Genomic DNA, 24,869 nt, shown 5'->3' on the forward strand with positions numbered 1-24,869 from the left:
GAGTCTAGCTGAAAACCCACAGGCTAAGAGAGAAGCAGAAGGCAGGGAGAAGCAAAAGCAGAGCAAAGTGCTGGCTATAGAAAGGGCACCCAGCAGTAGCCTGGAAAAGTGGCCCCTGCTGGTACTGTGTGCCTTGGGATAAAACTGGAGACTCTAGACTCAGGGAGAGTTACGAACTCCTTCTGTCTGTCAGTCCTGACTTCTGCCCTGACCCGTCTGCGTGATTCTCACACGTTCACAAAGCCTCTGACTGGTGGTCTTTATCACCTCCATTTCAGGTCTCTTGTCACAGTGTGTGGCCAGTAAACATGTCCGAGAATTTCTCTGCCAAGTCCGTTTGCCCTTTATGTCCTCCCTTCCCACAGAGGGAGATGGTGCCCCCGCTGTTAGACTCAGCTCTGAAGTCTCTCATAAAACCTGCTGTCACCCCAGGCTGTGAAGGCCAGTTCTTCCCCGGAGAGGGCTTCCACGGGATACAAGAGGAAAAGGCCAGGCAGAACTGGAACTGGAAAGATTTCTGCATCAGCCGTGACTGAAAATATCGTTTAAGACCTTCATGGTGATATCACTTATAACATATTACACTACAGGGTAGCATGTATGCTATGCCTCTATGCATGCATACAAACTTACACACATAAGTGAGTGTACCTTATGTGTACGTTATGCAGAAAACAGGTGAGCACCGAGTATAGATGCGAACAGCCTCAGTTCTGTATGAAAGGTTATACGAGTAATTCATATTCTTTGTATGTGTATGGCATTTCCAAATGTTATGTCATGCGGACAGTACAATTGTTAAAGCATTGGTTTACACACACAGCAAACCATGATCCAGGCAGGACCTAGCCAGAGAGATTTGGGAAGTTTATAGGAGAAACACAGGGACGGGCTTTGATTAAGTGAACCAACAAGTCACACAGAGAAATTACTTTTCTTATTTGATCTGCCCTGCTAGAAAGTTGGTAGTTATATTTTGTTATTTGTTTAAATCTGGTTGGTTGAGTCTAGGTTCTGTTTTGCTCTAATACAAGTATCTATGAGAAGTGACTCCCATTAAATTTCACTTCTGTTTTCAATGTAAGTAATTCTCTCTCTCTCTCTCTCTCTCTCTCTCTCTCTCTCTCTCTCTCTCTCTCTCGGTTTTTCGAGACAGGGTTTCTCTGTAGCTTCTGGAGCCTGTCCTGGAACTAGCTCTCGTAGACCAGGTTGGCCTCGAACTCACAGAGATCCGCCTGCTTCTGCCTCCCGAGTGCTGGGATTAAAGGCGTGCGCCACCACTGCCCAGCACTCAGTGTAAGGAATATGGAAGGTTTTCTTTCCAAGGCCTATCTGGCTTTTTCTATTTGCTTTAACTAGAATAGGCCCTAATCTGGTTTGTGCTGGTGTAGCAGGCTCCCGAGAGATGGCAATTTGTAAAAATTATACATTTATTTCTTACTGTTCTAGAATCTACAAGACTAGAGCACAAGGGGTCACACGGGAAAGTGCCTCTCTGCTGTCCCACCACCCCAACACCCCCAGATTAAAAGGCAAGCGAGAAAGAGGTGAGGCTTGTAGCCTCATGCCCTATCTCAATCAGCACACATGTGAGAGTCGATCCCTGCTGACTGTAAACACCTCCTTCCGTTAAATTCTGCCTCCCGGAACTGCTGCTTAGGGATTAGATTTCCAGCCTATGCTTTTGGGTCAACATGTTCAAATCATAACAGTCAGGAGACGAGTTGAGGAGAAAAATCACTTTCAGCCATGGACAACAGAGGGTAGAGAAAATGCCCAGTGGGAATCAGAGTCAGGTGTGGTGTGAAGACTCTGAAGCAGGAATGTCTGGGGCAGCAGGGAGCAAGACAGGAAGCTGGTGCCTATTGGAGCATGGAGAGGTAGCCCCAAATTCCCTGAAGAAAGAAAGAAAGAAAGAAAGAAAGAAAGAAAGAAAGAAAGAAAGAAAGAAAGAAAGAAAAACTGGTAATGTTTCAGGCCTTAGAACAATAAAGCTCAAGACCAATGTGAGTGTATGAATTATGAGCCCCTGTGAAAAAAGTAGGTCTTTAATAATACATTTAAATATTCAAATGTGGTAGTTAATTTTGATTGTCATCTTCATAGGACCCAGCGTCACATGGGAGGCCATGGGCAAGTCTGCGAGTTTCTAGTTTCCTTTGAGGTGAGAAAACTAACTCTGAAAGTGGGTAACAATATTCTATGGGCAGACATCCTAGACTGAAGAAGGAGAAAGTAGGCTAAACTCAATGATTGTTCATTGGACAGTGCTTCTTGATTGTGGCCACAAGGTGTCTAGATGCCTCATGTTCCTGCTGCCATCCTTTTCCTTCACAGTCAAGTAGATGATAAAAGCCATGGTCATGTACAAAGCGCAGAGGCTACTCCTATCTTATCCCGTAATCCCAATCTTCAACCAGATGTGTTTAGACATGGTCCTTCCCCTCCCTCACCCAACAATCCCGACCTTGATCCAGATGTGTTTAGACATGGTCCTTTTCAAGTGCCTCAGAAAGATATGCAAGATACTGAAGCAGGATGGCCCACCTCAGGAAAGAAAATACTAGAATGCTGTAGGCTGGAACATAGAGTTTTTAGTGACTCAGCCCTTTGTCATTTTTATAGTGTAAATTTGGGCGATTTATTTAACTTCTCTAAGCCTTGGTTTTCTTAGCTGTAATATGGTGATAATAATAGTGTCTATCCATAAGGTAGCTATGCATCCTACTTAAGAGATTTAGTGGATGTAGCAAGCCTGGTACAGAGGAGAGAGGAGAGATTCAAAGACTGATAAGTACCTAGACAAAAAAAAAAAAAGAAAAACCAAAACAAACAAATAAAACCCTGACAATTGACCTAGAATAGACTCAACCAGTGGGCATGGCTGTGGCACCCTTAGGTCTTTACACTCCAGACAAAAACCAACATGGCCATGCACTGTAGAAGTCTATTTGGCTTTGCCATTGGCAGCTAGCATCCTTGTGAGTAAGTCCAGGCTTGAGAAATACCCTGGAGGAGTCTGGCTGAAGGAGGACCCGAGGCTTCCTAATGAACCAAGCCCAGTTTTTACAGCAGCATGTCTAATGTTTTCTTGAGCTTGCAACCTTGCTGTAAAATGTCTCTGTTCTTCCTAAAACCCATTTCTTGTGGTTTTTCTAAGTTCTAGCTGACTGTAAACTTCACTTGAAATTTTTTAATTAACACATGGTAATGTTAAATATTTGTAGGTTCTATTTCAACATATGTATACAGTGTGTAGTTAAAAAATCAGCATAGTCTATACTTCCACTTGTGTGGGACAGTTGCAATCCACTCTGATAGTTTAAACATACAAAATACTAACTAGAGTGACCCTTACTGTTCTATAAAAGTCATAGTATATAAAATGCACTCTTCCTTCCTAAGTGTATTTTTGTAGCATTTAGCCAATGTTCTTTTTATATGGTTTCCCAAACAATAACAAATCTGAAATAACAATAGCTCCCGTACATTGCAGATTTATTTAATGTGTTTTTACTATTTTAGTTCTTTAATTCTCACAAACCTTTAGTGATAAGAAACTCAAACACAGAGAGGGAAGTGCCTTTCCCCAGGCCTATTTTTGTTAATGAATAATGGATGAAATGATTAGACTATGTGTCTAGTTCATTGGCTCTTAAAACTTCAGCATGCAATGCAAGTGTTGAGAGAATTAGTTAAAACAAAATTCTAGGAGCCACTCCCAGGGTTTTTGATTGGGTGTACTGGGGATGGATGTGTCTTGAGGATCTGCTCTCAAGTGGTTGCTGGCGTCTTTGGACAAGGGACCACATCTGAAAAACCAATGGTTTAGTCTAGGGTTCAGAAAGCTTGTTGTTAATAAGTAGTAAACATTTATTTTTTCTGTCTTTAGGCTCTGCAGACTGAGTGGCAAAATTGATGATATATGTCCTAGTGCAACAAGTTAAAGGGGAGCTGTCTTAGTCACCGTTCTAGTGTCGTGAAGAAACACCATGACCATAGCAACTCTTACAAAGGAAAACCTTTAATTAGAGATGGCTTACATGTTCAAAGATTTAATCTATTATTATCATGGTGGGAAGCATGGTGGCATTCACAGACATGGTGCAGGAGAGAGAGCTGAGATTTCTACATCTGGATCCACAGGCACAGGCAGAGTGAGACACTGGACCTGACTTGAGCATTTGAAACTCCAAAGTCAACCCGCAGTGATGCGGTTCTTCCAATAAGGCCACATTTCCTAGTTTCTGTCAAGTAGTGCTACTCCCTAATGATAAAACATTCAAATATAAAAGCCTATGGGTGCCATTCCTATTCAAACCACCACAGGATCCACTTAAAAATATAAAATTCACTCTTAGCTATAAGACTGTATAAAACAAACACCCAGCAGAATTCAGCTGACTCCCGATTCAGGCGCTAGATATTTTCAGTCTTGGTTCCAACTAGTCCCAACCAAAAGCCTATTTTCTGTTCCTCTGAAGTATATACTTACCTACCAGCCAAATCACTATAGCTGCCTGCTATTAGGAGGTCATCCTGTATCAAGTACAGGCTGTGGAATACAAGAAGAGTGGTGGGGATGCTGCCAGGAGAAGGGGAGCTCCTCAAAAGCACACCCTGTACTTCAGAAATCCAGTGGCATCCTTGCCACTATGAATTTCAAATGTTCCATACAGTTTGATGATGTTGGAAACTGTTGGTTTTTTACACTCAGGAACATTAAACATTATCAGCTTAGCTCAAAGTCCTTCTACAAAAGTCAGATGAAGATACAACTGGAAAAGGGAACAGTAGACCAACATCCAATGAACACAGATACAAAATTTCTCAACAAGTTCCTAGCAAACCAAATACAGGAACATATCAAACACATAGTCCACCATGCAAGTTGGCATTATCTCAGAAATGTAGGATGGCTCAACATATGCAAATCCATGAGTATAATAAATCATATGAATATAGACAGAAATCACATGGTCATCTTGTAGATACAAGAAAAGGCCTTTGACAGAACACAATATCCCTTCATGAAAATGTCCTAGCAAAAATGGGACTGAAGGGAATATACCTCAATATAATAGAGTCAGAATATCACATATCTATAGCCAATATCATCATAAAAGAATAAAAATCTTTAAGTAACAAGGTCAACAACTGACAAATGAGACGTCATAAAACTAAAAAGTACCTGTTCTTTAAATTAAACAGTTAATTGAGTGAAAAGGAAGCCCACAGAATGAGAGAAAATCTTTGTATAATATCTAGATTCATAAATTCATAAAGAAATTCTTTTAAAAAACCAATACATCAAGTAAAACAGCAACTCAATCAAAATTTGGTTTACAGATCTGAACAGAGAGAAGAAACATATAAGAAAAAGAGTCCACCAATTTGAGTGGGAGTTGGGAGAAGTTGGCATGGGAGAGGCTAGAGGGAGGGAACATCCTATATACACAATAGATAGGAAATAGAATCTGCCTAGATGTCAGTCAACTAACAAAGAGTAAAGAAGCTATGGCACATAAATACAACAGGATTTAACTTGGCTATAAATAAAAATGAAATTATAAAATGTGCACCACAGAAACAGGGGTAGGAAGGTAGTCTCTTTCCAAGGTCATCAAGCTAGTATGGATTTGAAGCTGTTTGGTTCCACTGCTAAGCCATTGGGTCAAGCTACAGTGAACACTCACGCAATTAGAGGTCCTTTGAGATCTGAAGAGAGCATCCCAGAAGTTATATCTCAGTCTGGGAGCTAGTGGAAGTTGTGTAGAATGGGTCCCTTTCGGTTTTGAAAATGGTCTTGCCCCTTTGGAAGATGCTAATTCTGTTGTGCTATCTTTGAGCAGTGTTCTTAGCCTGAATCATGAGGAAAAACATAAAACAAACAAACAAAAAACAAAACAAAGAAACAAACTTCTGCTCTGTCTCTAGCAGACCTGTTCTTTGATCTTTCAGGTACTAAAGTTTAAAGATGAAAATCTCTTCAGCCCAGAGGCTGGGGCAAGCTTTAGTCTCCCTTCTCTCTGAAGCAGATATTGGCTTTCCATTTGAGCTGTTTCCACAGAGCTCAGTGTGTAACTGAAAAGGTACTTGGGTGCGGGTTGTACATGACCTGGACTTGGAACTAAAGAGAACTAAAGCTTGTGAGAGCACAGGAGAGCACTTTAGCTTCTCACCTCTCAAGTCCTCGGCAGTCTGCCCTGCCTTTTAGTTCTGGATGGTCCTGCATTCCAGATGTATTCATCAAAATCCTGCATTCATGGCTGCCTGTCACCCACACACTAATTAACATCAAGGAAACCTGCTAGGCAGTCAGTTTTACTTCACAGCATGCACCTGGATCGAGAAACATAAAGCCAAATCCTGGGGAGCTAAGGGCTACCGATCCAGTTAGGAAGAGCTACTCAAAAGCAAGAGTTAAGGTTCTAGAGGAGCTGGCAACAAGGGACAGAGTGGGGAGGAGGGAGCTCCCTGACAATAGGGCCTCTGCTCCTTTCTCTTGTCTGTTCAGCAGCAGCGAATCTTCAACAGCTGCAGGCCAGGCCTGACGGCTGCTGGTAAGTTGACCTTGGCACTTGTTGTAACACAATTCTTCAGCCAGGGAAAGCCTTTCTTTTTGAGAGATTTGGACTCTCTCTGCCCTGTGATATTAAACAAAGAACTCCTGTGTCAACTGGGAGAACACATGAGGCTCTCAACATGATGCATTTAAACAGAATGGAAAGAAGTCCCATAAAACCCAGAATCATCACAGCTGAGCAAGCCTCCTTTGCCTGCGGGAGCCACTGGTGTGGGATATGATATGCTTTTAAATGCAGGCACACCCTCCACATCAGAATGTAGACAGGCATGCACATACACCACAGATATTTAAATTTAAACATATAAATACATACAACATGCATGGATGTACATACCACATATAAACACACAAACACACATGTTGCACTAGAATGAGCAAAGAATATCAAGACTTTGTTTCTAGTCACTACAGAGTAAAACCAGAAAGTCATGATTTATCACATTTCTTAAATACTTTACCTTAAATGTAACAAGGAAACTTTCCTCACTCCGAAGAAAGAGTTTCATGATGGAGACTGCCAGCTACTCCCCGGAATGGGATTGTGTGGGGCTAGAAACTTTCCTCAAACACTGTCATTAATCAAACTGTGAGATAAGCACACAGATAACATTAATTTCTGACAAGAGACCACTTTTGCCTTGACTCAGGGACCCAGAGCGATCGTGTAATGTTTGGCCCCAGCTCAGGTATGATCTCTCTATTCACACCTGCAGCATCCCACTGCACACACAGACCCACCAGTCATCTGGTGAGCAAACATGTATCAAAGACACAAACATTAAGTGGGAGACCATACTCGGAGTACAATGATGTATCCCATGGTGGAAACCAAATCCAAGTTCAGAGGAACAAATCACTAGTACAGTATGATTTACCCACCCATTCTCTCATTTGTCTAGCATTTACCAGGTACTTAGAAGGGCAGGTTTTGTCCCATGGCTTACAATAATGCAGAGGACAAAAATCAAAGTAGTATTCTCCCACACCAAACTAAATTCTAGATAGCAGAAGGCCACATGATTAAAGAGCATTGGATTATAACTAGAAATAGTAATTATAATATTTTAATATAATAATTATAATAAATATAATAGAAATAGTAAACAATCAAGTGTGCACAAAGGGATGGAGGCAAAACTATCTTGGGTGGTGATCAAGGAAGGTTTCTCTGGCTGGGTGGTATTAAGAAGGGGCCTGGGTAGCATAAGAGTATGAAGGAGTCTGCAGGAAAAATTTTCCAAGGCAGACAAAGCGGCCTAGTGCAAGATGAACACTACAGAGGCAATGAAGGAAAGGGGGAAGCAACAGGAGCTAAGGGAGAAGGCAACCAGAGGTCTCATCATAATGCAGAAGATGTTGATGCAGGGCCAGCAGCAGTCCCCCCAGGTAATCTTGGGTAAAGGGAAATCGCAGGGGACAATATCTGAACGGGACTAGAAGCATGCCACGAAGATAATCGCAGGGGCAGATGGAGATGAGACTCTGTCTTTTTTGGCCCACGGGAAACTGATGGCTGTGTGTATTCTAGGTTCAGAGGTCATTACCGTTCTATAAGGTTGTGACCAACTGCTCAGCCATGAGGTCCTCAATTCCAGTTCATCTTCTATTTGACACAAATAGTTTTCAAGCTAGAACCATGAAGCAAGTATGGTGCAGCCTCTGGCTTTCTGAGTTGCTAAAGTCACAGCCATGGACTTTATTATTCTAACAAAACCACCAGAGTTAAGATTCAATCTGCTTATTATGAAGTAAAGTCAATAATATTATTATTATGAGTTCATGAATTAAATATTTCTTTCAGTGTTCTCATTGCTTTTGTTAATACAAACCCAAAGTGTTTTCCTGCAAACTCCTATTAATTCATAAAACAGATCACATGTGTGAATGTACATGCACCTGCCATTCTACAGACTAAAAATAATAAAAAGATAAAAAATAAATAAATATAACACAGCAGCTCTCTTTCACCCATGATAGTGATCCCTTAGGAGAGCAAACACATGAGCTACCGTGGATCCCTTTCCAATGAGGCTGTCAACGGCTCAAGAAATCCAAGACAAGTGAAGAAATTTTGCTGTCAAACAAGGTAAACTAATTGTGCTGCCCACCGAGAATATTTAGAGTAGAAACAGAATACAGGTCATTTAGTGTCTTCGGCTCACAGCATATCAACTAAATCATAACAAAAGTATAGACGTGCCCACATGTAAAAGTTTGCTCTGGTTTATCAGAATACTGAACCTATATGCTGAATAATCTAATGATCTACTGTTAATGCCACACTAGGTATCACCTGTTGGTAAATATTTAATAGTATCTGTGTAATGTGGGATTTCCCCACATATGCTGTGAATACCATTGGTTAATAAACTGTTTTGGGCCTGCAAAGGGAATAGAGGTAGGCAGGGTAAACTAAGCTGAATGCTGGGAGAAAGAAGGAAGAGTTGGAAGCCATGTAGCCCTGCCAGAGACAGATGCCAGAACTTTAGCAGGTAAGCCACAGTCATATGGGCGATACACAGATTAACAGAAATGGGTTAAATTAATATGTAATAATTAGCCAATAAGAAGCTAGAGCTAACTGGCCAAGCACAGATTCAATTAATATAGTTTCTGTGTGGTTATTTCGAGGCTGAGCAGCCAGGAATGAATCAAACAGCCTCATTCGAAATCTAGGAAAATCACTTGGGAAAAAAAACATAAACACTTCCAAGTAATTCCCTGAGACTCTAATCTCTCGCACCAATGTGGGCTTGATAGCCTGAAAACTCCCCCAGTATTAAGCACCTCACAACAACCACAAAAAAAAAAACCCACATGAAAACAAGGAAAAATTTCCAGATATCAAAAGTAGGACAGAAAAAAAAATACCAATCTATAAAAGAGAACACAAAAGATGCAGTAATGTCGTTCATATCACCATGGCTAGGCATTGTCCCCAGTTCATATCACCATGGCTAGGCATTGTCCCCAGTTCATATCACCATGGCTAGGCATTGTCCCCAGTTCATATCACCATGGCTAGGCATTGTCCCCAGTTCATATCACCATGGCTAGGCATTGTCCCCAGTTCATATCACCATGGCGAGGCATTGTCCCCAGTTCATATCACCATGGCTAGGCATTGTCCCCAGTTCATATCACCATGGCGAGGCATTGTCCCCAGTTCATATCACCATGGCTAGGCATTGTCCCCAGTTCATATCACCATGGCTAGGCATTGTCCCCAGCGCTGCCATCAAGCATCATGCTGGGTGTTGCTGTGAAGGCTTTTGCAGACATGAATAAGATCCATAATCAGTTAACTCTAAGTAAAGACCATTATCCTAAATAACCTAGTGATGTACTCCAACCAGTTGAAAGACCTCATAAATAAATAGACCCACAGCTTCTCAAGGGAGACATTCTGCATATGGACAGCTGTTCTAGGCTGGACACGGCAGTCCCACCATGGCCTTTCCGGGTGGCCTGTTCATAGATCAGACATTTGCAAGACTCACCTCTAACTGTTGCTAAAGTCATTTCTCTGCAGTGAGTATCTCAAAATACATTTCCTGCTGGCTGTTTCTCTGGTTAAATCCTGACTGATCCAGGGCAGTAGCAGCTAAGCTGGGTCTGTTGCTGCGTACTTCTACCCTAGGGACACGGGACATGTTTAAGGCAGACATAGGTAGAAAGTCATATTAGGGACTACATGAAAAGTGAACATGAAAATACACAAATACTTGGCCATCTGGGTCATTGTTCTTAGTACAGGCAAGAAAACTATTGAGTTGCTCTATAGAGTGGTTCTCAACCCTCTTAATGCTGTGACCCTTTAGTTCCTTCTGTTGTGGCGACCCCCAACCATAAAATTATTTTCATTATGACTTCATACCTGCAATTTTGCTACTGCTGTGAATCGTCATGTAGATTATCTGTGTTTTCTAATCATTCTGGGGTGTTCAAACCCATAGGTTGAGAACCACTCTTCTTGTGTGTGCATGTCCCAAGTTCAAAGCAGCTTTTGTGCAACTTTAAAATGAAGCACTTCCTGTCCAGCAGAGGGACAAAATCCAAAAGGCAGAGTACCATGAATCAGACAGGCTGCAGAACAAGAGACTGTCTCAGCCATGCTCTTGAGCATCAGCCATAGAAGGCAATAAAGGATCAGCTGGTGAAGCCTTAGATCTGGATACTCTGTGTGTTCGATTTCATTCTCCTTAGTAGTATAATAAACTCACAGAACTGATGTGGGAGTGTCATATATCAATCTGTTGATTTCATTGGTTAAGTAATAAAGAAAACTGCTTGGCCCTCATAGGTTAAAACATAGGTGGGTGGAGTAAACAGAACAGAATGCTGGGAGGAAGAGGAAGTGAGCTCAGACTCGACAGCTCTGCTCTCTGGAGCAGAGGCCATGCTCCCCTCTCCCGGGCAGACACGATTGATGGAGCTCCGACCCAGGATGGACGTAGGCTAGAATCTTTCCAGTAAGCACACCTTACTTATTAGAAATGGGCTAGTCCAGGTGCGAGAGTTAGCCGAGAAGAGGCTAGATATAATGGGCCAAGTAGTGTTTAAAAGAATACAGTTTCCGTGTAATTATTTCGGGTATAAAGCTAGCCGTGCAGGTGGCTGGGTGCCAGGAACATAGCCCGCCGCTCATATTACAACACAGAACACCTGTAGGTGAGGTGAAATCCCCACAAACCTACACTAGGAAACAGGGACAAGAATGGTCTATGCCACACAATGATATAGAATGTCAGAACCTGGAAGCAGTTTGCAAACACTATGTAGATGGAGGACTCGGCATCAGAATAAATAAATGATAGTTAGATAGATAGATAGATAGATAGATAGATAGATAGATAGATAGATAGATAGATAGATAGACAGACAGACAGATGGTGGCTGACTGTTCTGGCACAAACATAACACACAGTAACAAAAACCCAGTCCATGTCCTAATATCCCTCATCTCTTCATGATCTTGCCATACATTATAAAGGCAAGGCCAGGCCTGGATGCCTACTAATTCATATCTTTTATCCAAGTTTTCAGCTTTATACCAGGAGCCATATACTATTCACAACTGTATCCACAGAGCCCTGGAAAGCGTTTGGCGTAATGGAGATACCCAGCAGACATTTGCTGGATGAGCGGATGAACTGGAAAACAAGCCTGCATGCCAGGGACAAGCTTAGGTGTTGCCAGCCTGGAATCCTGACGAGCGAAATCTCAGACTCTGATCTTATCTGCCAGGATGCTTTCCTGCCGCTTGCAACCCTATAACCACTGCCATCCTGCCGCAACTGCCAAATTACAACTTCTCCAGCTTCCAGACTTCTCCACCCATCAGGCACTCAGTGTGACCACATCTCGTCAATAACCTGAAGACAAAGAAGCTCATCTTGACTGACTGAAAAAAAAAGCATAAATCTTGCATATTTCCCATAATTTAGCATTGGTTCCAGAAAGTTGATCTTAGAGAAAGTAAGAAACCAGCGGGACACAGCAAACAATCAGGATATCAGACAACTCTGGCACAGCAGATTAAGGAAAGTGTTAAAGTGATTAAGTCAAAGCAGGCCACTGTCACATTAAAATACTGAGACAGCTGCAAAAGCCCCTATACATTTATGTGTGGGAAATAAGAATAAGGGAAGGGTCAGACTTTAGGGGAGAGGGGTTCATCCATTTTTCTAATGAAGCATATTAGAAAGCCAGACACTCTGCACGGGGCCAGGGTGGTCAGTGCTCACAGCACTAATTCAGCCTTGCAGCATCTGTTGGCCTAAGTGTAAAGTGTGTTTTAATATCAGCCAAGGACACCACTGCCCACGGTTAACTCCTGCAGGGTGGCATAGAATAAGAACACTATTCAGCAACACCCAGTACGTTTCACTCTACCAAGATCATAAAAGTCCTCAGGTACCCATAGTTTGAGAATATTCATGAGCTCATTAGATATTCTCAAGTCACTTTAGGTATCATTTAAACAGTATGGTTTTGCGGAAAAAGATGGTTCAGACAACTGATACTTCTTCAATATCTAGGAAGGCTCGTTTGTTTTCTTTTTTCTATTAGTGTTACTTAGAGTGCAAACTGATACACTCTGGCTTCTTCTTGGCTACAAAGTGCTGTCTGTATCAGTTTCATTCCAGTGACTGATCTGTTGTTCATACACACTTGCCTGTATGCATTCTAAGAGGACTGTGGGGAATATTTGATGAAACATGATCAATACTGAAAGAAGACCTAAGAAGTACCTAAGTAGCTTCAAGCCTAGGGTGTAATAACACTGTGGCTTGTGAACTTGACTGTGTGCTGATTCTCACCAGTCTCATGCTTTTGAGCATTGCCTTCCTTCTCTGAGCCACAGCTGCTGCCTTGCTGGAAGAAGCTTCACTGGGCACGGTCTATGTTCCCAAGAGCACAGTTGATCGATTAGAGTTCGAAGGCGGAAACAAAGTATCGTTTATAGACCTTTAGAGTATCCTTAGAGAAAACCACACTAGGAAGATCATTCTAATGAAGGAGTAGCCAGGGGAGGACTGAGAAGTGCCAAGTTTTAAGGTCTTCCTAGAAACACAATATAAAATCATTTGACGAGTATTATAATTATACTATTGTATGATATAATCGTGACTATGATATTGTAAACCCTATTCTTTTCCTATCTTTTTTTCTGTCTGTATGACTAAACATTTGATATAATCAGCTTACTGTTAAAAAGATTCATTTTTCTTTTTTTATTTTATGTGTATGAGTGTTTTGCATGTATATATGTATATCACATGTAGAGGCCAGCTGAGGACATAGCATCCCTGGCGTCGGAGGTTTGGACAGTTCTAAGCTGCCATGTGAGTGCTGGGGGTTGAATCTGGGAGCTCTACAAGAGCAGCAAATACCCTACATGCCGAGCCATCTCTCCAGGCCCTCTGTGCCTTTGTTATCAGTCCAGTTCTCAACAGGGGGTCCAAGTGTTCGAGGGGGGTAGGTGAGAAACAGTCTTAACTCTTTCCATGAAACAACCGTCCAGACAAATTCACTTATTGCCCTAGTAATTCCAGCTATGCTGGCAACCTAAACCTGGGAGTCTCCCTTAAAGCCAGAAAGTCACACACACCACACAGACTCCATTACCCGAAGCATAATAGGAACGGGGTAATTACCCAGTGATTGGGTTTCTGACAAACAGCACCCTAAATTTTACATTGAGATTATGTGGATTGGCACTTTTGGCAATCCAATCAGCCAGATGATTGGTGTCTTCCTTTCTTGTCACGCTTGCTACAAGCTTTAGGCAGCAAATTATATAATGTAGAACTCAGTTGCAATCACTTACTAGGGTTAAAGAATTAAAGCAGTCATTTGATTTTAAGTACATAAACCATTGCACATTTGAGAGTTTCCTATTGCTTACAATCACTGCTGAGACTATATGGAGCGAAGTCCCGGGAATGTTTCTATTGAGCATGCTCACGTGCCCCCTTGTCCTTCCACACTCTGACTGCAAAGCAGCTGTCCTCAGTGGCTCTGCCCTGAAGCTACTGCTTTAACTCCTTCCTCATTCCTTTCCCCTGTGAGACTGCCAGATTCTTAAGACAAAATAATACTGTTTCTTTTGTTCTTTTGGTCTTTCTGACACTGGTAGCTTCTCTCTGAAGAAATGGACAATAGAATATCTAAGGAAATATTCTGATTTTGAGTAGCCCTTTAGACATAGTTTTTATATTCCCTACACATTAAAGAAAATGTGAGGTTGTGATGAAATTAGTTGGGTCAGTTTATCTGTGAAATCCATTTTATTGTTTATTGTTTGAAAGTGGAAAGAATAAAATCATCCTTTTTCCATTGAAATTTTTTTCATGCAATATATTTTGACCATGGTTTTTTCTTCTCCTAACTCCTCCAAGATCCTAACTACCCAAGGCAAGAAAGAAAGGAACAGCTCAGATCATGCCTGAGAACAGGGAAGGGGACAAGAGGGCAGAAGAGCAGAAAAGCAGAGAGACAGGGAGGCAGGAGCACAGGGGCCAGCAGGGCAGGGGGCAGGAGAGCAGGGGGCAGAGGGACAGAGACAGAAAGGCAGGGTACAGGAGGACAGGGGAACAGGGGGCAGGAGATAAAGGGGACACAGGTGGCAGGTAGAGGGAAGCAGGCCCAGGGAGCAGGGAATATGGCTCAGCCAACATCAGACACAAAACAGTGTAGCCAGAAACATTGCTAAATTCGTCATCTAACAATGTGTAGATGAGCTTTTTGGTTCATCTTCACACATCATTATCAAGCATTTGAATCTGCCCTCCATATGCAAGCTCGAAGAGCTGCCAGCTGTTTGCCAATAGGCTACACTAACACTGATGTAGTATCATATTGTTAATGTTTAAAAGCATTAGTTCTCCATGCTATTTCTTTCTAGGATATTCTGGAGAGAGATTTTTGTTTTGTTTGGTTTTTTAATGCAGGATAGGTCTGGCCACGAAGCTGACTTTGACTTTAAGGGTCCTCATGCCCCAGCCTTCTAAATCTTTGGGTTTTACAGTCACACCTATTAGAGCTGGCTGAAGAAGTCATGCTTAAATAAATAACAAAGCAGAACACTCTTTATCTGTGAAGATGCTGAAGTCACAATACCCTTTAATCCGCAGGTGGGATCCTTTGTCTCTGGACTCCTGTACACGACGTGAGGGTGGTACCCTTCCTCAGTCAGCGGATGCTTTTTAACAGGCTCAATGAAAAAGTCTCCATGTGGTAGGTGGAAAACTCCAGTCTGTAAATATATTCAATAAGAGGGTTTATTTGAATCAACTCAGCAAAGAAAATTACTAAAATGAAACATTACGTCGCCCTTGGTAATCTCTGGAAATCCCCAAACCGGTGTTCTCACACTCTGATTCACACAAATAATTGGATCAAATGTCTTTTTAATCATAAGTGTTAAATGGTTGGTCATGGATGCCTGTGAGATGCTAATGAGTATATCCACATGTCTACATGAATCCAAAATGTCACATGCAGTTGTTCAGGCTCCTGGATCTTCCTTAGAACAAATGCTGGACATCTATGAGCCAGCCAGTGCCGCTGCATGCCCCCAAGGAGTCCATACCCATGCCCTCAACCCCTTGATAACAGAACATTTTTCCGTGGGTGATAATATGACCATACAGTCACCCTGTTGCTTTCCTGGATGTGTCTAATTCCTTACTCAGGCAACAAAATACACTGTTGAGTGTTTGCTCCAGCAGATAGCCCTCTGCCATGTTCCAAGCAAAGAGGCTGTTCTTATTCATGGATATGGGGCTCAGTTCTATAACTCAGAATGCTGGCCCATGAGAAATTCAATTGATCTGAAAGTGCAATTCTTTCTACTCGCTTTCTCTCAGGAAAACTTCTTAGCACCCATTTGAGGTCCTTAGCAAAGTCCTTGCCAGTCAGGTGTGGTGAAACATGCCAGTTATACTTAGCATATACTCATATGCCTGAGTTTGATGTCATCTGGGCTACAAAACACTCAGGATTCCAATCCCATCATGTGTAAAACAAAGAGTTCGCCCCTGAGTGATCTGTTTTAAAGTTTTATTCCAAAATTATCAGAACAGTAGACCATGGAGTGAAGCTGGGCTCAATCTGAACTGGTTCTCCACTTATGATCTCAGGTAAATGATATTCTCAGTTTCTCAGATCTCAGCTAAAACATGGGGATGGCTACAGGTTATTGTAAAAGGCAAAGGAGTTTGTCTCTACAGGACTTCTGGGGTGGTGGTGCAGGGTCTTCCCTTGTGTTATGCTCTTTCCAGACTCTGACAATGTGGTTTTACTGTAGTGTTAGGGTTATAAACCTGGAGACTTGAGGGAAACTGGGAAAGGCCTTCAGGTTCCAGCTTCTCACTCCACCCATCTCAGCCTCACGCCATTCAACTCGACAGACAAGACCAGTTGACCAGCCCAGGCAAACGGGAGGCAAGGTAGACTCGTCTCCATTTGGGTGTCCCTCTAAGTTCCTCTTTCTCTTCTACTACATATCAGTATAGACAGGAATATAGCCAGACCACAACACTAATCTTGCCATTGGTTTTCTATTTTGATGCTAACCTCAAAATATTCTTAGTATGAAGAATGATATTGCGGAAATAGCCTACAAGATGATTTACCTCTAACCTCGGGTTTGTTTTCAGTCTGACATCTTCTAAGAGATATGACAATTTTTTTTCTCTGTAGCTTTGTCTGAGAAGAACTTGTGTGACAGAAATGACTGACAAGGGCCAGAGAACAGCAGCAAGTAATTGCGATAAGATAGTGGCAACAGGCTCCATGCATTATGGAGATTTGGTTCCATTTCTGCCCTGAGTCAGAGACCAGCAAGAGAGAGGAGAGCCTGCCTCTTGCTAATGAGGCTCATTTGTGTCATAGAAACACAGCAGAATCCAGGGCTCCTCAGGGAGCCTGGGCCCTGTGGTCATTTGTGCACTGTTATCAACCTAATACTAATGTCCCTGAAGGAAACAATTACAGAACCACCAAGGAAGGCTAATCAAGAATTCTTCAGACTCCAACTTTGGATCAAATAGTGGAGAAGAAACAAACAGAACTCCACCTGATAGCCTGACTGTCCTAAGAGCAATAGGACCAAGAATGCCTGATGGTCACATATTTTCCTAAAAGCGGCCTTACATTTGCATTCCTCCATGGGGTCATCCTTGCAAGCATGCAGACACGCAGACACACACACACAGACACACACACAGACACACACACAGAAATACACACAGACACACACACAGACACACAAACAGACATGCACACAGAAACACACAAACATACACAGACACACACAGACATACACAAATACAGACACAAACAGGCATACACATACACACACAGACACACACAGACACATACAGACACAGACATACACAAATACAGACACAAACACAGGCATACACATACACACACAGACACACACAGACATACACAAATACAGACACACACACAGGCATACACACACATACACAGACACACACAGACATACACAAATACAGACACAAACACAGGCATACACACACATACACACACAGACACACACAGACATACACAAATACAGACACAAACACAGACATACACAAATACAGACACACACACAGGCACACACATACACACACAGACACAGACACACACAGACATACACAAATACAGACACACACACAGGCATACACACACAGACACAGACACACACAGACATACACAAATACAGACACACACACAGGCATACACATACACACACAGACACAGACACACACAGACATACACAAATACAGACACAAACACAGGCATACACACACACACACACACAGACACACACAGACATACACAAATACAGACACACACAGACATACACAAATACAGACACAAACACAGACATACACAAATACAGACACACACACAGGCACACACATACACACACAGACACAGACACACACAGACATACACAAATACAGACACACACACAGGCATACACACACATACACAGACACACACAGACATACACAAATACAGACACAAACACAGGCATACACACACATACACACACAGACACACACAGACATACACAAATACAGACACACACACAGGCATACACAGACACACACAGACACAGACATACACAAATACAGACACACACACAGGCATACACACACACAGGCATACACACACAGACACAGACACACACAGACATACACAAATACAGACACAAACACAGGCATACACATACACACAGGCGTACACATACACACACACATCATCATCTCATCTGTCTCAATAGTTCACAGAGGCTGGAAGGAGCCTCTGGAGGGCCACTAATTCCCCAGGGGAGGGGAGTAAAGGACACGTGAGTGTGTAAGTGGGGCTGCTAGCCACATGACCCACTGAACAGGATCGTGGAGAAGGGACAGGCAGGAGAGAGTACGAAGACACATCCGTGGTACATAGAGTAGAGTGGGGGTGTTCTCAGGCTAGGTTGTGCACTGTGTCTTCCAAATCACAAATACACACATGTGTCTGTAATGCCCAGGGAGTCCAGTGCCCCCAGTGTATTGGTCTCTTCTTAGTAGAAGTCAGGCCAAGGTGGCGAAAACTACAGTTTGCTCCCAGTGGGAGGGCTGGCTTCACACTCTGCCTGAAGCAGGCTATCGCGGAAAATCATCTATTTTCAGCTGACTCTGAATGAACAAAGCCACCTGCATCCCCGTCTCCCTACAGTTCATTCCCTTCTCCTACATTTCAAGGGAATTGTGGGAACAAGTGACACGACACATGAATTACTGGTCAGAGGAATCTATGCAGAATGAGGCCCTGGCTGCAGCCCACAGCAGATTAATTCTCCTTCCCTTCTCTGTCATGTTTTCCTCTTCCTTCTTTGTCTTCCAGCCTCGGGACACTACTAACTCACTTGTGGAAATCAACTCATCTGCTTTAACTAACTTAGAAATATCTGTGGATGCTTCCAAACACCGCGGCCCTTTAAAGGTAATTTAAAATAAGATTTAAATATGGAAAGATGTGCACGAACCATAACTGGCAAGGCACCGTATATCTTTCCTAAAGGGAGCAATCACATGAAGGAAAAGATGATTATCATCAGCTAAGAAGTTCCCTGTCCCCTTTGTCATCAACAGCATCCTCAAAGGACCCTATTAACATGTCTGACAGTAATCCTACACTTAATTTCAAACCACAGCTCAGATTCAGACATCGGTGAGACAGGGATAACGTAATGGCCCTTATAACCCATACCCCGGATGTACAGCATTGTCAAATCTAAATGACTCTCTCCACACATCTGGAAGCGACATTTTTCTGATCTTCTTTGTTCACCATGGAAAAAAAAAACCCTTCCTAGAGGACTAAGACAAGGCAGGACCAGAGACACCACACTGACTGGTGGATCATCCCTGCAGACTGGACACAACAGAACGGCTGCAAAAGTCCCAGCGGAGCAGAAATGATAAAAGCCTGAGTCTTCCTCTCTGCTAGGGCCTTCCCGCAGGAGCTCCTCTCTAGTCTTCAGCACAGGGCAGGAGGCAGACTTTTAGGCCATGTCTTAGGAACAAGCAAGAGCAGTTTCTAAGCTGAGATCTCTTCCAAAAAAAAAAAAAAAAAGACTGGTATTATCAGTTAGTTTTCCAGGCTCCAGGTCCACCAAGCCATAGCCTCCTCTTCTTTGCTATTAAATATACATTCTGTTTTTTTTTTTCCCACTTAAAAAAGCCAGACTTTGGGGACAAACAGACTTGAGTTCACCATTCAACTCCAGCAGGAAAAAGTAATACACCTTTTTACAAGTAATTTGGGTCCTTCTGAGTCTCTGATCTCATCTGTCAAGTTAGGATGGTGGCATGCTTTCTGCTGAGCAGTTACACTAAGGAACTAATGAGGTAACGCATGAAAAGTTTCTCTAAATCATGTCTGGACTTCAGTAAATGTTTCTCTGCAGATTTTCTCACACTGATAGCACCTCCTCCATGACTAAGTCATTCATTTCCTCATCCTGGGATATGTGTGACACTGCTATTTATTTTTGGAGACAGTGTTTGGTTCTAGAAAGAAAAATACCCTGCTTGTAAAAAGGTAGAAGAGCTAGCTATCTCTAAAAGATCTTTGTTTCTTACTTGGTAATACATGGAATTAAGTGTATTTGTCCTGTCATGATTCTTGAGCACTCTTCCCATAGGTTCACTATTGTTCGTTCATAAGAGGGAAAACTGGCATGGATTTCAAAATGAAATAACAACAAAAAAAAACAAAAAGCCACCCATTCAGTCACTGAAGTGGGTCTTCAAAGGCTAAGAATGCAATCAGAAGAAGACATCAGGAGATGCTCTGGTCTGGGCTTCTTGAATCTTAGTATGCTAGAGAATATTATGGAAAAACTTATTTAAAATGTGCATGTGGGGCTGAGAAGATGACTGTTTAAGAACATTTGTTAATCCTACAGAGGACCAAATTCTATCCCCATCATCCACTTGGTAGCTCACAACCATGTATAACTTCAATTCAAGGGAATCTAGTTCCTTCTTTTGTCTTCCATGGGCCCCAACAACACTTGTGGTAGTAATACATACATGCAAATAGAATACATATTCATAAAGTAAAATTGAATAAATATTCTTTAAAAACGTATGGGCCCTTAAGCCCATCCCAGGACTCAGTAGATGTGGTAGAACACCCAGGGTCCACAGAGCAAGCATCTGATATATATAAACCATGTATTAGCCAGGTGGTTGTGGTGCATGCCTTTAATCCCAGCACTTGGGAGGCAAAGGTGGGCAAATCTCTGCAAGTTTGAGGTCAGCTTGGTCTACAAGAGCTAGTTCCAGGAAATGCTCCAAAGCTACAAAGAAACCCTGTCTTGAAAAACAAAATAAAACAAAACAAAAAAAACAAAGAAACAAGCAACAACAACAACAAATAAACATGTACCACAGTTTGGAAAACACTGTACTCTTCCATTATGTGGTGTTTGATTGTTTTTTATCTCTTTTACTTATATCTGGTATAAAAGCAAGGATGTGTGTAAAAACTAGTTTGTTGTGCTTTCAATCAAAAATATCTGAAATCCACCCTCAACCGCAGGCTTGTGTTTTTGAACACCTGTTCCCCAGCTAGAGGCAACTATTGCGAGAGGGTATGGAACTTTGGGAGGTGGGACATAGCTAGTGGAGATAAATCACTAGGGGTGGGTCTTTGGTGGCTATATCCAACCTTGGTTATTGTCACTATCTCTTTGCTTGCTGGTCCATCTTGGTATGCATAGCCTCTGTACAAACTCCCACCAAGATAAACTGACTGCTCCACTATGCCTTCTAAGCCATGATAGACAGAAACCTGGAATCTCTCTCTCTCTCTCTCTCTCTCTCTCTCTCTCTCTCTCTCTCTCTCTCTCTGTCTCTCTCTGTGTGTGTGTGTGTGTGTGTGTGTGTGTGTGTGTGTGTGTGTGTGGTGACTAACCTTGGTTATCAACTTTACACATCTGGGAAGAGGGATTCTCAACTGAAGAACTGCATTGCCTCCATCAGACTGGCCTCTGGGCATGTCTATTGGGGTCATATTAAGTGATCAAAGAGCCCATGCTACTGGGGCAGGACGATCCCTAGGCAGATGGGTCTAAGAAGGTCGTTGAACGTGAGCCTGGGACAATGACATTAACAGAATTCCTCCATGGATTCTCTGTCAGTTTCTGTATCCAGGTTTCTGTGTTGACTTCTGTAAAACCATAAACCTATTTGTGCACTATGTTGCCTTTGGTCGTGATACTTAGCACAGTCAACAGAAACAAAACTAGGACCGTGTGCATGTATTTGTGTGTGTGTGTTGTGTGTTTCCTCCATTATGTTGGTTGTGTTAGGCATTCTGTCACAATAATATGAAATTAACAAGTGCCATAGTAATAGCTCAATTAAAACCTTAGTTTGCCTCAATCCCAAGAAATATCAAGTATGACAGTGGCTAAATACAAGTTATAAAAAACACTCCACAGCTGCAAGTCCACAAAGCAGAGCCACAGCGTCTCTGTAGGTGAAGACTGTTGACAGAGTCACTTGTTCGTTTCCCGGTCACCAAGACACGAATAATAGCACAGAAACTATATTAATCACAACACTGTTTGGCCCGTAGCTTAGGCATATTTTTAGCTAACTCTTACATCTTATATTAACCCATTTCTATTAATCTGTGTATCGGCACGGGGCTGCTGCCTACCTACAGGTAAGGATCTATCTCATTCGGCATCTACCTCCTTCGGCAGCTACATGGTATCTTCTTGACTCTGTCTACTCTCTCTCTGGATTTCTCTCCAGATTTCCCACCTGCCTTTGCTCTTCTAAGCCATTGACTAAAACAGCTTGATTTATTAACCAATGATAATAAAACATATTCACAGCATATAGACGGAAATCCCATATCAGAAGATAGTGCAAAGGTCTTCCCCAAAAGTCTGAAAATATTCTGGCAAATAGATGTCCTAGCTGACTAAGCATTGCGGATTTGAAATATGAAACCATTTTGTTTAGAGAAGAAAATGAGAATTCTGAAGGAACTCTGCACATAAATGAGGAAGTGCCCGCTTGAAGTCACCGTTACATTTTTTAAAGGACTTTTTTATTAGATTGCAAACTGCATTCCTAGGTAAGCTAAGAAAAGAATTATTAGCCAAAAGTCACTGTAGAAATGGCTAAAATCTTTATAGAACTGCTCTTAAACCGTCCTCCGGTGGAGGTGGGACCCTCACAGGTGGCTCCACCCTTACAAAACAGTCTTCCTTGTTCTGAACAAAAGATGATGCCAGAGAGTTAGAGTCATCCAGACACACCCTCTTCTCCCAATAAATAATCCAACGAAAAGGCTTCTGCATCTATGAATTTCTCCATGTCGAATTTTATTTTTAAACAATATCAATTAGTCATCTGTTTGCCATAGCTCCCCAGAAAAATGAGGAGCCCAACAAAAGCAAAGGCAGAAAAATTGCTGGCACACCGGAAGCCATGGAAAGGGTTATTAGAAAACAATGGGAGGAAGCCGTGAACTAAAAGCACTTTCTCTCCTGCGGGGATCAGAAAGCCACTAGGTGATTTCAGCCTCATGACACAGCAGGTCATCATTTTCCAACCAGAAGCCACCCTTACTGCAAGAACACAAAGTTCTCCCTGAGATATGAAGAAAATATCCCTGCTCTGTCTTCCCACCCCTGCAGAGAAGAACACAACAGCCCGAAAGGCAGCGACTGTGACAGACGAACACCCCCTCGCTCATGGTGACACCAGAGACACTGCATTCCAGAAGGTTTAATGATGGCCCTGGCAAAGGGGATGGCCTCTGATGGCCTAGTGATGGGCACAAGCTAACCCCGAGGGGCTCCGGTGGCACATTCAACTTCACCATCACAGAGGTGATGAGTGGCGGTAATAAAGAAGTAGTCTAATGTACAACATTAAAGTCCTGAATTCGCTCGTTAACAAATATGTATATCCATATAGTAGCTGTAAAAACAGAAGACAGGAAAACGCCTTTGAAGAGTTCTTTGCTTAGAGGAAAATCCCATATACAATTTCCAGAGCCCACTCCTGTCACAGCTGTGCGAGAACAAGTGTGGCATAGTTAGATGCCACCCTCCGTGACCTTAAGGAGAGATAGATTTAAGAAATTATAATGTTTTTTATTTCTCAATAAGCACAAATGAAATCATTCCACTTGGGTCTTATATTTTTAAGCCCGTGAAGAGAAGATTAAAGTACTGAAGGTAAGGTAAACAGCAACTGGGGAGATCTTGAATTGCTAAGGGGCTCCAAACCAATCCAGGTGCAGTCAATCCGGCAGCAGGCTATAAAGACATTGGAGAAGGGGTAGAAGGAGGTAGAAGGTAAAAGGCACTCACTAAGGCCAAAATAAAAGACCCGAGATCTTTCCGTTGAGGGATGGTTTAAGATATGCAGTATAAACCCTTTATTTGTTCACCCGTAGAGTCGTCAGTGAAGTACATATTGCTTTCTTGATATTGGGTTGGTGGTACCCAATCTTAAGTCAAGAATACAATGAGTAGTAAACAGAGGAAAATAGCTGAAGCAACACACAATAAGAACCTTTCTCTCTTTGAGAAGGTACGATAATCTTCTTGATCTAACAGACGCCTCTGTGTCTTAACTTTTCGCTTCCCATTGTTGTGATCAATTACCCCAGCAAAAGCAACAGAAGAAAGACAGGGTTTAACTGGCTCACACTTCCATGTTACAATCCACCATTGAGGTTAAATCCAGATAGCAGGAACATGAAACAATAAGTCACATTACATCCGTGGTAAAGAGCAGAGAACAGTGAATTGTTGCATACATGCTTGAGATCCTGACTAGAGATTGGCGCCACCCTTGGTGGTAAGTTTACTCCCCTCAAATAAGCAACCAAGATACCCCCTTCCCCCGCATTCGTGCACAGAAATTCCAACCTGATCTAGATAATCCCGCACTGAGATTCACTTCCTAGGTGTTTCAAGATTGTGTCATTATCAATGAAAGCTAACCATATCTGGAAGAGTGTCCTGAGCTCAGAAGGAAGGGGCCCAGCTTTTCATGGAGCTGGACTAAAGGCTTAGCTAAGACAAAGCAAGCCCATGGGGAGGATGAAGAGCAAATTCAGAGCAAGTGGTGGTTGGGAATGGGAATATTAGGATTGACATTAGTGCCTGAATAAAATGGAGGAAAGATTTCCTCTACTCCACTGTCTCAGAGGAATTCAGTTAATCACT

The 24,869-nt window shown here is 42.3% G+C and overlaps 1 protein-coding gene across 2 annotated transcripts in view; it reads right to left on the reverse strand.

The window, feature by feature from the left end:
- Adamts12 (ADAM metallopeptidase with thrombospondin type 1 motif 12) overlaps positions 1-24,869 on the reverse strand; it is a 231,404-nt gene that overhangs the window by 133,596 nt on the left and 72,939 nt on the right. For both annotated transcript variants that reach the window (XM_075975878.1, XM_075975877.1), the window contains exon 3: positions 15,215-15,350. In XM_075975878.1, the coding sequence (XP_075831993.1) occupies positions 15,215-15,350 (136 nt within the window). The remainder of the gene's footprint in view (positions 1-15,214; positions 15,351-24,869) is intronic.

The sequence above is a fragment of the Microtus pennsylvanicus genome, chromosome 6 (genome assembly GCF_037038515.1).
Source record: "Microtus pennsylvanicus isolate mMicPen1 chromosome 6, mMicPen1.hap1, whole genome shotgun sequence".
In the NCBI taxonomy this organism is placed as follows: Eukaryota; Metazoa; Chordata; class Mammalia; order Rodentia; family Cricetidae; genus Microtus; species Microtus pennsylvanicus.